General features: G+C 37.9%; 1 protein-coding gene across 5 annotated transcripts in view; it reads left to right on the top strand.

The window, feature by feature from the left end:
* The first annotated feature begins 5469 nt into the window (after positions 1-5469).
* Positions 5470-14548, top strand: part of FXR1 (FMR1 autosomal homolog 1) — a 56486-nt gene continuing 47407 nt past the window's right edge. For all 5 annotated transcript variants that reach the window (XM_016218058.2, XM_016218057.2, XM_016218056.2 and 2 more), the window contains exon 1: positions 5470-5538. In XM_016218058.2, coding sequence (XP_016073544.1) covers positions 5488-5538 — 51 coding nt within the window. In that variant the 5' untranslated portion in view covers positions 5470-5487. The remainder of the gene's footprint in view (positions 5539-14548) is intronic.

Genomic DNA, 14548 nt, shown 5'->3' with positions numbered 1-14548 from the left:
AACCATGTTAAAAGAACTCACAATCCAGTTTAAAGAGGTTCCCTTTGGCTAAATATGGGAAAAATTGGGAATCTAAAGGAATATTTGGGAAAATAAAGATGGATTTATAAAAGGAGCCAACCTGAAAGACCTTCTAATGGCCAGAGCTGAAACAATTTGAACAACAATATAAAGTAGTATTGGATTAGACCCAAAGTATTAAATAACCGTGAGTCCATGTTTATATAAATAAATCATTAAATAATAAATAAGAGTAGACACATTTTCATTACTGAAGAATTCCAAATAATATATGTAGATATTCTTCCCTCCTGGAAGTGGAGCTTAATCCTGCTTCCCCCTCTCCACTCCCACTTCACCCTGGCCTTGAATGTGAACTGGGTTTATTAATTTCCAAAGCACACAGTATGACTAAGGAACAAGTGAAGTGGACATATCTGAGAAACATTACCTTAACCAGGTGATCAGGCTAATATCACTAGTGATAAGTCAGGTTGATGGCATTTTACCTCTGTGATATAATGTGATGAGGACACTTCACCTTTGTGGTATTCTTTCCTCAAATCCTTAACTCCAGTCTAATCATGAGAAAACCATTAAATTGAGAGACATTCTAAAAAATATCTGACAAATATTTCTCAACTGTTGAGGTCTTGAAAAACAAAGACTGAGAAACTGTCACAGAGAAGACAATGGAGACATGACAACTATATGCAATTTGGTACCCTCGATTGGGTCCTGGAACAGAAAAAGAGTATTAGTGGAAAAACAGTGACATTTGAGTAAAGTCTGGAGTTTAGTTAACAGCAATATACCAATGTCAGTTTCTTGGTTTTAACAAATGTAAAATGGTAATGTAAGATGTTAACTTTAGGAAAAATTAGGTGAAGGATATGCGAGAACTCTCTGTACTAACTTTGTAACTTTTCTGTAAACTTAAAATTATTCCAAATTAAAAAGTTTATTTAAAAAGAGCAAATATAATTTAATAGTAAAACATTAATAAAGAACTGGAAGGAAAGAGGCCCTGGCCAGGTAGCTCAGTTGGTTAGATAGAGCGTTGACCAGATACTCAAGGCTGTGGGTTTTATCCCCAGTCACAGGCACATACAAGAATTAACCAATGAGCACACAAATAAGTGGAACAACCAATCAATGTTTCTCTCTCTTTCACCTTCCTCTCTTTAAAATCAATCAATAAAAAAAAGATCACATATTTCCATATTACATTTTATTAAGACAACTCAAACTAAACACAATGCCACGGAATTCATCAAATCTTAAGTTCTTAGTGTTCCAGTACCTGTGTATACAAGGCTTCATTATGTGTGTAATTCTATTTTAAATAACATTTTCCTATTTAATTTATAGTTTTCTGAAATTAGAAATAGTTCTATTTTTCAATGCAGAAAACTTGAAAAGCATAGAAAACACAAAGAAAAAGAATCATTCAGCCTGGCTGGGTGTGGCTCAGCGGTTGAGCATCAACCTAGGATCCAGGCGACCAGGGTTCGATTCCCGGTCAGGGCACATGCCCTGGTTTCGGGCTCGATCCCCAGTGGGAGGCGTGCAGGAGGCAGCCAATCAATGACTCTCTCATCACTGATGTTTCGATCTCTCTCTCTCCCTCTCATTTCCTCTCTCTGAAATCAATAAAGATATATTTTAAAAAAAAAGAAAAAAAAGAATCATTCATAATGCCACTGCCTTAAGATAAACACTGTTAACATTTTGGTAAAAATCTTTACAAATATAATGTCATGCAATATGTGTTTATATTTTTTTGTACAAAATTGATCCCACATACTGTGTTTGATAGTCTTCTTTTTATAGTTAACATGGGTATTTTCTCATATCAAAATATACTCTTCTAATATATATATATAAAATATATATTCTAAAAATTCATTTCTAATGGCTGCAAAATATTCCATGGTAGAGTGTTTAAAAAATATGCCCAGCCGGGCGTGGCTCAGTGGTTAAGCATGGACCTAGGATCCAGGCGATCAGGGTTCGATTCCCGGTCAGGGCACATGCCCAGGTTGCGGGCTCGATCAATGACTCTCTCATCATTGATGTTTCTATCTCTCTCTTTCCCTCTCCTTTCCTCTCTGAAATCAATAAAGATATATTTTAAAAATAAATAAATAAAAAATAAAAATACTTTTATTTCTGATAATCAAGTAATATGCTCATTCCAAAAATTCAGACAATGCAAAAAATATAGAAATTACAAAATTTATGTTGACCATAAGTCTACCTTTTGGAAATAACACTATTAACGTCCAGACTATAGATTGATCTATCTATATAAACACACACACACACACAATATTTTAAATGTGATTATGCATGCTGTTTTGTGACTTTTCTTTTTAATTTTTACTTCCCCCCCCAATTTTATTGAGATATAACGGACTTTTCTTTTTAATAATGAACATCTGTTCAAAATAATGTAGGTAAAAATAGGTCTACATAAAAATTTTGAAGTTTGTGTAATATTCCATTACGAATATAACATAGTGGCAGCAAATAGGGTCATTGATGTGGGCTATGAAAATGGAAAGTGGAGGACTTAAATCCTAGTTCTGCTACTTAGAAATTGTGGGACCTTAGATAAATGTTTGTTTGCTATAAATCTCAATTGCTTAATAGAAATCATAAGGTCTACCTAGCAAGAGTAGTGAAGTGTTAGTGGGAATCAGGGGAGGGTCTAAACGAAAATGCTTTTAGCATGCAAGGCCTTAAGAGGAACAATCTTTATTTTTCCAAGTTCAGATAAGATGGAATACTTAGGCCTATGTCCAAATGGAACTTCAGCAGCCCTCACATTGCATCACTTACATTGAGAAACAAAACAAAATAATACATTTTTTTAGTGGCAGAAATATTGATCATGCTCTGTTAGTAGTGATTGTTAGCTGTGGTTATAAGAAATATTGGGGGGGGGAAGAAATATTAATCATGCTCTGTTAAATGTAATTGTTCTGTTCTGATTAGCAAAAGCACATTCTAACCTGGCTGAGAGTTGTAGGCCCCAGGAAGTGCGAGTTAACCTTGTAATGATCATCTTGGAAAGATTAACAACCTGTTCCTGAAACACTGGAGTCCAGGAGGCAACCCCCCTTTGGGAAAACCCCAGCCTGAATCGATCCATTATACCCATCTTATTCCTTTGCCTACTTCTCCATGTAATCTTTGTCCTTCTACCCAACATAAACAGCTGGCTTACGGGGGTCAGGGGGTGGAGGGAGCAGATTTTATATGAATGACCCTGCTGCTCTCCCATACTGCTGGCATTATTGAAATAAACACTCATATATGATTCAACCTTATGTCTGCTTAATTGGCTAAAGTAGTAACTTGTAGCCCAGACCCACTGCGTCTGGTTTCACATTGAAGGCTGAAACAGAGAGAGAGATAAGGAGGGAGAGAGGGGAAAAGGGAGAGAGGGAGACATGGGAAGGGAGAGAAGGAGAAAGAAAAACCCATAAAGCAAAACTAGTACCCTCACACATTGCTGGTGGGAATGCAAATGGTGAAGCCACTTTGGAAGAGTCTAGCAATTCCTCAAAAGGCTAAACATGGAGTTACTACATGAGCCAACTATTCCAATTCTAGGTATATGCCCAAGAGAAATGAAAACATACATTTGTCTATAAAATAACTTGTACAGGATTCTTAATAGCAGCATTAATCCTAGTAGCCATAAAAGTGGGAAGGACCTAAATGTCTATCAAAGGATGAATAAATAAAATGATGTGGCATATTCACATGCTGGTATATTTGACAATGAAAAAGGAATGAGTAGTGATACATGCTACAGAAGGATGAACCTAGAAAACATTATGCTAACTGAAAGCAGTCAGTCATAAAAGACCCCGTATTGTATGATTCCATTTATATGAATGGTCTAGACTAGGCAAGGCTATAGAGTCAGAAAGTAGATTAGTGGTTGTCCCTGGGATTTGGGGTGAAATGGGGAGTGACTACCAACAGGTACAGGGGTTCTTTTTGAGTGATGAAAAATGTACTAAAATTTATTGTGATGGTGGTTGCACCACTCTGTGAATATTCTAAAAACTATTGACTTGTACAGTTTAAATAGATCAATAGTATGGTAGGTGAATTATGTATCAGTAAGGCTGTTGGAGAAAAAAAGCAAACTAGAACATTATAATTTTGAAGGATCATAATAGGATGGTATATAAATTGTTGGATAGATGAAGCCCTTTCTAAATGGTGGCTGTTACTCACTGATGGGTAATTTGATTGCTTTCTTCAAAATGATGAACATTTTTAAAAACATTCTATACATAGCAATACAATAGTGAGTGCTTTTGCAGTCACCATTTTCTTTCTGAACTTTTAGAGATGTGGAAGTGCTGATCCAATGTTATGTACATTTTTTTAGGACTCCCCCTACCCCCCAGAAGGGCTGGGCTAGTGAGCATTTCCTTGAGAGTATAGAGTGCCAGCAAAGCATCCTTTTTTAGATTTTCCTGTCAAAGTGATGATAACAACATACCCACAAAAGAGTCCTAGTATTATTTCTAAAGGTCTTGCTTTGGGAAAGAGTTTAAGTGTTGTTAAAATATTCAAAGTACCTCCATGATAATGCTTACGGTATTGCTGCAGGTTCTGGTGGACAAGCCAAGCAGGTTGCTTCTGCTTTGATCCTACCTGTGGAAGGTAGCAAGCATTGCAGCAGGGAAACCGTGGGCCCCGCTCTGCCAGAAGTTCCCCCGACCACGTCCAACAACGGGTCTTCACCTAAACTCTGCTGCCGGTTGTGAACACATCTACGTTGAACTGAAAATCAGTTTTACACAGCTCAAGTGCTAACAGGTGGGGAGAGGGCTCGGCCGAACTGTGTCACAGGTGTGGATCTGTGGAACCTGACATAAGAGAAGGCCACCGATTTTTTTAAAAAAGCTAAAAGAGTTGGGAGCGGATAGTAGGTACATTTTCAGGCTCTCTTCTCCCCTCAAAAGTCTGTCAGTGGGCAACTGGAGCCCCCCGTGTTGCTCTCCCTAGGTGAGGCAGCGGCTCCAGGGCTACCAGCGCTTCCAGAAGTTGTAGGGCAAGATTCCCGGGAGTAGCGGAATCAGGATGAAAGGCGCGGGCTGCGTCCGGGTCGCTCATTCCCCGGCAGCTGCGGGCACCCGCCGGCCCGGGCGGGCCAGCGGCGGGCGCTGGGGGGCGGGGACGTAGGGGCGGGTCAACAAAGGTCGGCGATTGTTCCGGGAAGAGAACGGGGCGTTGGCGGCCGCAGGCGGAGCCCAGGCCCGGTGATGTAAAGAGTCGCGGGCTCTCACTGGGAGAGTCGGGGCGGCGCGGTGAGACCCCAGGGGTGTGGGGCCGGGGATTCCAGTCCCCGCCCTGTTTCCCCGCCCCTCCCCCCGCCTCCTTCACGCCCCTCCCCCCGCCTCCCCGCTGGTTGGAAAGTTTCTAGAATCTCTTCCCAGCGGCCTTTGCGGTTCCAACATGGCGGAGCTGACGGTGGAGGTTCGCGGCTCCAACGGGGCTTTCTACAAGGTACCCTCTTGCCGCTTTGTCGGGTCTTCTGGCGGCCGGAGCAGGTTTGGGGGAGGGTTGGTGGCCCCGGAGAGTGAGGTTTGGGGTCGAAAAGGGAGGCCAGACCAAAGCCTGAGGCCGCTGGGTTCTTTGCTTCTCCCCCCTTCACCCGCGGTTTAACGGTCTCGGGGGCCCGGGCTCCGTTATGTTTTGAAACAACACGTCGGACACCTCTTGCGTTTTCCTACTTAGGAACCTTTTTCTTGGATGCTAGTGCGGCCCTTGGCCGGCCGGTGAAGAGAAGCCGAGTCGCTGCCGGGCGGCGAGGAGCCCCCTGGGAGCAGGCCTGAGCGCGGCGGGGTGGGGGAGTCGTGCAAGGAGGCGGTGGGATTGTGTGGTCGCAGCCGCTCTCCCGCCCCTCGGACGGGGCCGGGCGGGAGCGCCGCGGCCGGCTGCTCCGACCCCTCCCCACCCCCTGGGGGGGGGCGTCGCGGAATCTTAGGAATTCACCTTTGTACTAGGGTTTGGGGCTAATAAACTTTAGTGTCTGAAGGAGAGCGAGTACGGATTTGAGGGTTAGGATCGAAGAGAGAAAACGAGGAAACCTTGAAATGTGGCGGGTTGAAATCTTGTTGCGGCCTGGGAAATAGGGCGGCGCCTGAGCCCCTTCTATTACGGAAGAAAAGGCGAGAGAGTTCCAGGCTTTAAAGTATGGTTTAAAATGTGAAATGGATCAGGGAGGCAGGTAGAGAGGTGATCAGTTTCTTTATAGCAGTTACCCAGTGGTTTTGGAAGGTGTTGAGGTTTGTTTTATTTCCCCCCACGAGGTTTTTTTGTTTGTTTCCTTCGGGAGGAAGGAGATTCATTACGATGGAATCGGGGCTGGGAAACGGAAGACGAATTCGAGAGTAGAAGAATTTAGTAGGGGCTTCCAATGTAGGGGTCACATAACTCAAAATGAAATCCTTACAGTTTAGTTCTTCCATTGTAACGGTCTCCCGATTCTCCCTTTCTCCCAAAGTATGCCAAGAGGTTACAAGATCAATACAAAACCTCCCCAGCTGTTGTCTGTCAGTCAATCTCACTAAGCCAGCATCTCAAATGTTTGAGAGTCCTGGCTATTTTTATGAAGGCGCCTTCTCCTTGTACAGGAGTATTGTGCATACGCAGAATGTATTTTCACTACGTTTCATTTTAGCATACCTTCTATTCCACGGGATTTTATTTTATTTGGTGGTCGGAATTTCCTATTTTCTAAGTGTGGTTTTTCTTTTTTCTTTCCTAGTTTACTGATTAGCTATGTGGTTTTGATTTTAACTGTCACGTGGTAATAGCATAGTGGGAAATCACAGTTGGCATCTAAAGGATCTCCCTAAGCTTTTTACAACTTTGAATCTCCTTAGGTGGTCAACATAAAGTAAAAACAGTGATTGTCTGATGGGAAGGAGTTTTAATGCATGACCAGTTACATTAGCAATCTAGGTTTAAAACTTGGTGTCAGACGGGCCTTGGCTGGGTAGCTAAGTTGGTTAGAGCGACCTCCCAACATGCCAAGGTTGCAGGTTCAATCCTGGGTCAGGGCACATGAATCAACCAATGAATGCATAAATAAATGGAACAACGAATTGATGTTTTCCCCCCTCTCTCTCAAATCAATCAATCGATTAAAAAAAAAGCTCGGTGTCAAAGGACCTAAGTAAAATTTGAGTAGATATTTCATTGACTTCTGTTCTTACTGAAACCTAGTGGTTGCCTTCTCTGATTGCAGACACAGCTGTGGCACAATGCACAAAGAATGGGCTTACCATACTTTTCCTATCAAGTGTAAATAAGTTTCATCATTTTTGCATTAACACCCCCTCACCCTTGGAAAAGTGTAAAATTCTCACTATTTGGCTATACAGTTCTTGTGTAATGGAGGCATGCTTTTTTTTGGTCATATTGGAAATTAGAAAAGGATTATTTTGTCTTAAATTATTTTGCAGCATGTAGATGGTAGAACACCATTTATTTTTTGCTAAATATACTTTATGTTGATAGCCTTCATTTTTTATTTTTTTTTTTATACAACTCATTTAAGATCATTGAAAGTTTTAGTAAAGACTGTTTACAATCTTACTTTGACTTCTCAGTATTTTTCTTTTTAAATCAAGTCACAGTAAGTTAAATGTCCCCATTTTGGAACTCTGAAGTACTTACTGTTGGTCCCTATCCACCTATCTTCTTGATTCTATTTGGACTTTGACTCCATTGCTCAGTGTTACCTAACAAAGTAAGGTAGCTCTTTGGCAAAGGTTGGGAAGGACCCTCCAGCCACACTTTTATGTACTAAGATAATTGCACTTGAACATTTGGAATTTTATGCCTTGCCATAATCCAGTTGTACATGTGCTTTGTGGAAACTGGTCTGAAGAACTCTGGAAGAGTGAGAATGGTTAGGTGAAGGATTTTAACTATGTGAATTGAGATTAATTTGCATATAGTAGAATTCACCTTTTTTGATACACAATTATATGAGCTTTGATAAATGCTCACAGTTGTGTAACCACAACTAGGATGAAGAGAGAGAATATTTCTGCCATTCTAAAAATTTCCCTCATGCCACTTTGTAGTCAACCTCTCTCCTAGGTTTGTTGTTTTTTATTCCCGTACTTTGCATTTTTCAGAATGTCCAATGTGTAGAATCATATACCTTGTAGCATTTTGAGTCTTCTTTCATTTAATATAGCAGCAATTTTAAGTAATTTTTTCTAATTTAAATAGTGCATGGTTAGTGAGGGAATTTTGAAAACTATCAGAAATTGCCTTGAGCCCGGCCGGGCGTGACTCAGTGGTTGAGGGTCAACCTGGGATCAGGCGATCAGGGTTCGATTCCCGGTCAGGGCACATGCCTGAGTTGCGGGCTCGATCAGTGACTCTCTCATCATTGATGTTTCTATCTCTCCTTTCCTCTCTCTGAAATCAATAAAGATATATATAAAAAAAAATTATTAAAAAAGAAATTGCTTTGATAACAGCTATCATTTTGTTTTATTTTTTCTTTCAGTTTTTTTCAATGTACAGGTGTTTGATTTTCCTTCTTTTTTTCTCTCCTTCCTTCCATATGCTCACTTGGCTCTAAATGTGAATTGCCAGTGAAGAATTTCAGTCATGGGATTAGTAGCCAAATATCATCATGCCTTGAGGCAGTGCTCTGTAGACATTAATGAAAGGTTTTCTCCTGGAACTTCATTTCACAAATTAATTGGAATCAGTGAAAAATTGAAGATTTAACCAAAAGTTGGGATAGTCTTTTTTATTCCCCCCAAAATATTAAATATTAACATAAATGAAAGCAAGTTCCTATCTTGCCTTTTTGGGGGGGAGGGGAGAGAAAGTGAAACAGAAACATCAATTTGTTGTTACCCTTACTTATTCATTCATTGGTTGCTTGTATATGCCCTGAGCAGAGGTTGAACCTGAAATGGCGTATCAGGACTATGCTGTCGCCAATTGAGCTCCGTAGCCAGGGCTGTATCTTGCTTTTTATAACCTAACAGTGGATCTGTAGTTAAAGAGAGAAAACTTGATACGTTCCTGTTTGCAGCCCTATGAATCTATGGGGATTGGAACAAATGGGAGAAATGTTCATTAAATACTTGATAGGGGATTCCATTTTATGTAAAAATTGGCTTTTATAGCCTTTTCTACCTGGAGTGTGGCATTTTAGGGTTTATACTACTAGCCATTTAAGATACCTCCTCTTTTTTAAAAGTTGTGTGGCTGAATTTGTAATCTGTGATTATTGAAGTTGAAAGTCAGTCAATTTCTGGCTCATGCAGAGGAAGGTTTCCATAGTGTTCCAAGGAAATGTGTAATTTCTAAGATGGTTGAATGAAATATTAGGCCTTCTCTATAGAAAATTGAACTACTTTTAGAGCTCTGTGATTTTTTTCTTTGACTATGTAATTGACTACAAAACAAATTTTAAAGTATAATATTTCCAAAATCTTATCGTAGCTTAATTAATATTAAATGAAATTTGATAGTAATTAAGTTATGCAGGTTTATTATCACTGTGATGATGACCTGTGGAGTTATAGAAAAGGAGTTGTGTTCTGAGAGTGTAATGACTTCACAGTTAGTATTGTGTTGATTTCTTTGTGGAGAGATTAGTAATTGAGGAAAAGATGCTGGCTGTCTTAATATTAGGGACATTGTTAAATTAAAAACATACAATTCCAGATATTTCAAGTATAATATTTAGTTTTATGTGTTTTAAAATGCGATTGTTATAAAAATGGAAAAGAGCTAAGATTTAACTAAATGAAAGGTCCAATTAACAATTTTTAAAAATTTACCTTTCCTGTAGTTTTGTTTTTGTATTACAAGAACAACATGATTATGAAAACTCTGAAAACAAATGAATAAAACAATCTACCTACCTAGAGATACATTGCCAAGGCCTTGGCCTTTTATACTTACGGAAAGCATATTTTTTCCCATTACTTTTTTCCAGCAGTATATTTCCAACATCATATTTGTGAATTAATTGGTAATAGTTTTGAGTGCCTGTTACTTGCTAGATACTCTGTGTCACTTATACGTGTATTTCCTGGTTTTTTTCTCAAGGATTCCATGAGGTATGTGGTATCATCCCCATTTTACATTTTAGGAAACTGACATGATTAACTTGTTCAAGGTTTCACTGTAGCTGAAGTGAGATTTAACTCTAGGGTTTATCACTTTCAGTTGCCTAGTTGAGCTTAGTATTCCTCAAAGGAAATTTGAGGGTAATGAACATACATTTTAAGTTAGGAACACTGGGCAGACACTTGCCGGGATAGTAACTCTAGAAGTGAGTTCTCTACCACAATGTTAAGGTTGTAGCAAACTAGTGTGTGTGTGTTTTTAGTGGGAAGAGCAATATGCCTTTCATCTTCTATGTCTGACTCCTAATTCTTGTACTGGCTGCTTGTCAGAGCTTAATTTCTTTTCATTTGTGGTATGAGACAGTTGGATATCCTCTAACACAGTTTTTCTAGTGGTGGAATCTGCTAGGTTCTTTTCACATTTAGTTCTAACAACAATAACAGCTGTTATTTATTGAGCATGCAGATTATTAGATGTTGCAGGTACTGTATATGAATTTACCTCATTAAGTCCTTTTGATCACAGTGAAGGGGAGATAGTGTTACCATCAGTTGAGGAAACTGAGGCTGTAAGTGAATGTAGGCCCATAGTATTAATAGGAGGCTGATTCAAGATTCAGACCGTTCTCTCAGACTCTAGAGAGGATGATGTCTTTAATCATTATAGTATGTGGTTTTTTTTTGATGTACAAGTGTATGGTTTATCAAGTTATTATTAGTTATAAATTACTACTAATTAATACAATGGAAGTCAAGAGGACTGAATTGGGAGGATTCCTGGAGAAATGATTTGAGCTATGTCTTCACTTTACTAAAATCTACTCTTATACAATATGGTAGTCATTAGCCATGGGACTGGAATGTGCTAATCTGAGTTGAGATGTGCTTTAAGTGTAAAATCCATACTGGATTTCAGAGACTTAGTATGAAAAAAAGCATATACATCATAATATAAAAATACTGATTACATGTTGAAATATTTTCAATGTATTGGATTAAATAAAATTAAAATTGTACCTGTTTTTATTTTAATATGGGTACTAGAAATTTTAAAACTAGATATATAGCTTATATATATCTTAAATTATAATTGTTGGTTATAACCACACATTTATATCATCAATTATTAGCGTTATATTATGTAAGGTATTTGGGAAAATACTTGAGATATTTTACATATGCATATATAGTAGGAAACTTTTATAATGTGGCACTTCTTGGTGGTAATCATACCACACAGCATATTTTTTGAGGGTGCCAGAGCTTTTTAAAAAAATTTATTTTCCAATTACAGTTGATGTACAATATTATATTAGTTACAGGTGTACAATAGTGATTAGACATTTACATACCTTCTGAAGTGATAACCCCCAAAAGTCTAGTGCTCATCTGACACCATACATAGTTATTGCAGTATTATTGACTGTGGTCTATGCCATCTAGTATTTTTGAGTATCGAAAGGCTTTAGAAGATCCCTTGCCAGATCTTTAGCAAATAGTAAGAAACTGTTTTGATGGTTGTTAAATTTACTAGGACCAAAAAAATATAAAAAATAGCTCAACTAAAATAAAAGCAATGTAATGCATTGCTTTGTTAGTCTGGACATGTATATTTACATGTATGACAATCCCTTTAATTTATTTGTGCTTACATTAAAGAGGCCGAAAGCATGGCAGAATTGAACCAGCATTAAATCTGAGTTAAATATCAGTTGTTTTGTCTCTCATACTCTAGCCTTAGCACTTTCTGCTTAGCTTTTTGGGAAGATGAATAGAGATCTCCCCCAGTAATAACTAATGGAATTTATAGGTATTGTTGGCAAAGGAACATGCATCCCCCTGGCAATACTTCTTCAGGATAATTAGTCATATTAAAACTTCTTTCTTTCCCATGTTACAAATTTTTGGTTTTATAGTTTTTCAGGTTATTTTCAAGTCTTAGATTTTCCAGTAACTTGTTGTGTGTACTTAGTACATAGTAGGCCTTCAGTACATATTGAATGAACAAATGAATTAGTTATTCTTGGTTTTTGAACATACTCTGATTTATTAATCTTAGTATAACATAGCATGTATACAAAGCTAACTTTGTCACTTTTAATTTTGATTCAACTGAACTTAAATTGACTTTTTTTAGGGGTTATGTATTGATTCTGGTCAAGTTCAGATATTGTAACAGAACTTTATGCATACAGAGAGAAGTGTGGGGAACTTCAACTCTTTGGAATAGGAAAATCATAATAGTTTTGGGCGACCGTTTGGAGAACTGTTGGATGTTACAAACTTGTGAAATTAACAAGCCAAGAACCTTACTGGTATGCAAGCATTAGTAGATACTTATGCATTCTTAGGAAATATTCATATCTTCATCGTCATTCTTTTATTTAGAATACTTAAATGTTCAATACGAAGGAATGCTGATGGTTTGCCTTGAATAACTTTTTTCCTTAATAGAACTTATTCCGTAATGATGTAATAATTTCTGTAATGTATAATGTAATTAGTAAGTTTGCAGATTTTTTTATTTGTAGAGCATGTGTCCATTGATTTAAAATAATTTCTATTTGTAGATTGGTTTCTGGGCCTTTTAAAAAGGTATTGTTTGAAGTTACTTTTTTTTAAAAAAATTTTTTGGGGAGATTTGCAAAGTTTATTTGAAAATCCATAATTGTAATGGGACATTTTAATATATTTTCTCAGGAAATGAAAAACAATATTTGGTAGCATACAACAGCTGAGAAAACAGTTAATAAAATATTTTTATGAAATACCTGCAGAAGTGTTCATTTTACCAAGAAAAATACATGTACTTTTAATCACATCCAGTCAAACAATTGAAAATATATTGAGGGGTTACATTCAGCTCTCAGTAACCAGAAACACCCACAGTCTTCCTGACAGGAGGAACATGCTTATTTTCACATGTAAGGACCAGGTCAAGGCAGCCAGTGCACATGCAGCTGAGAAACAGACTCCAGTGTCCTTTTTTGACTGCACCATTGTAGATGTTATGGCGAATCAGGAAAGCATACTCATTGGCACCGTGAAAGCATAAAGTGTTTCCTATACAAATTAGACCATATACAGATATAATCTAGAGAAGAGGGGAATTAGACATAGCATGAAAGTTTGAATCAGTTATCTGGTGAAGTTAAGACTTTTTTTAAAAAAATTGCATTAGCAGTCTTGAATGTTTTACTTGTTACTGGAATCAAATTACAATTTAGATCTTTTAGGTGCTATAAACATCGAACAAACAAGTTTGTTACTTAGAAAGTAGATTTGAGATCCCTAGGCATGGAAAAATTAAAAAGATGTGAGAAGTGATTATATGTCTGTATGGAAAAAGTGCTGGTTTACAAAGTGTTTTAAGATATATCTTGACTCTTTAAAAAAAATTCATACATGCATATACATACGTATAGTTTTACACATACATATTCCTTTATGGTAATCCTCCCCCCCCCTCCCCCTGCCCCGTTTTTTCCTCCTCTTGGCTTCCTTTCACCACTTGATCTCTTCTTTTCCTCCATTTCATTTTAGGTAACCCATTTATAGCCAAGTATACATCATACCTGATTTTTCTTCATATTCAGTAGAATGGTATATAGGTACACATTCAGATACTAATGTAGGTTTTTCCCATACTGCTCTATAAAAATAAGATAATCTACATCTTGGCTATTTTCACTTGGAATGTAATTTTTATTTTATTTTTTGTGTGTGTATATTTTTGTTTATTTTCTCCCCAATGACCCATTCCACCCTTTCCCACCCCCCTCCCCACTCCCCCTCCACCCCATTGTCCATGTCCTAGGGTTGTGCATATAAGGATATAAATTTTTTGGTTAATCTCTCCCTCTCCACCCACCCGCCCTCCTCTGTCCCTCTGATATTCGTCAGTCTGATCCATGCTTCCATGTCATTGAATCTATTCTGCTCATCAGTTATTAAGTTCTTTAGATTCCACATATAAGTGAGATCATGTGATGCTTGTCTTTCTCTGCCTGGCTTATTTCGCTTTTCATTATATTCTCCAGGTCCATCTGTACTGTCCCAAAGGGCACGAGGCCATTCTTCTTTACAGCTGCATAGTATGGAATGTAATTTTTTTTTAATTGTTATGTAATGTTTCACAGTAAGAATTACCTTGAAACCCAGCCATTCCCCAATTACTAGATACTTGGTTCTCATTTTTTTTTTTGCTACTCCACATATTTGTTTCCATTGGATAGAGTTCAAAGAGTGGGATAGCTTGGTGGAAGGGAACTTTTTTTTTAAACTCTAATAAAGGTTAACAGATTACTTTCCAAAAGTCTTAACACTTCTTTTTCTTCCATTGATGACTGTCAACTCTTTTCTTTACGTCTTTGCTGGGAATGGGTTGTATGATCTTTAAT

This window comes from Miniopterus natalensis, chromosome 6, assembly GCF_054644295.1.
Source record: "Miniopterus natalensis isolate mMinNat1 chromosome 6, mMinNat1.hap1, whole genome shotgun sequence".
Classification (NCBI taxonomy): Eukaryota; Metazoa; Chordata; class Mammalia; order Chiroptera; family Miniopteridae; genus Miniopterus; species Miniopterus natalensis.
The sequence above is the reverse complement of the archived record's forward strand: the minus strand, read 5'-3'. Positions and strand labels throughout refer to the sequence as shown.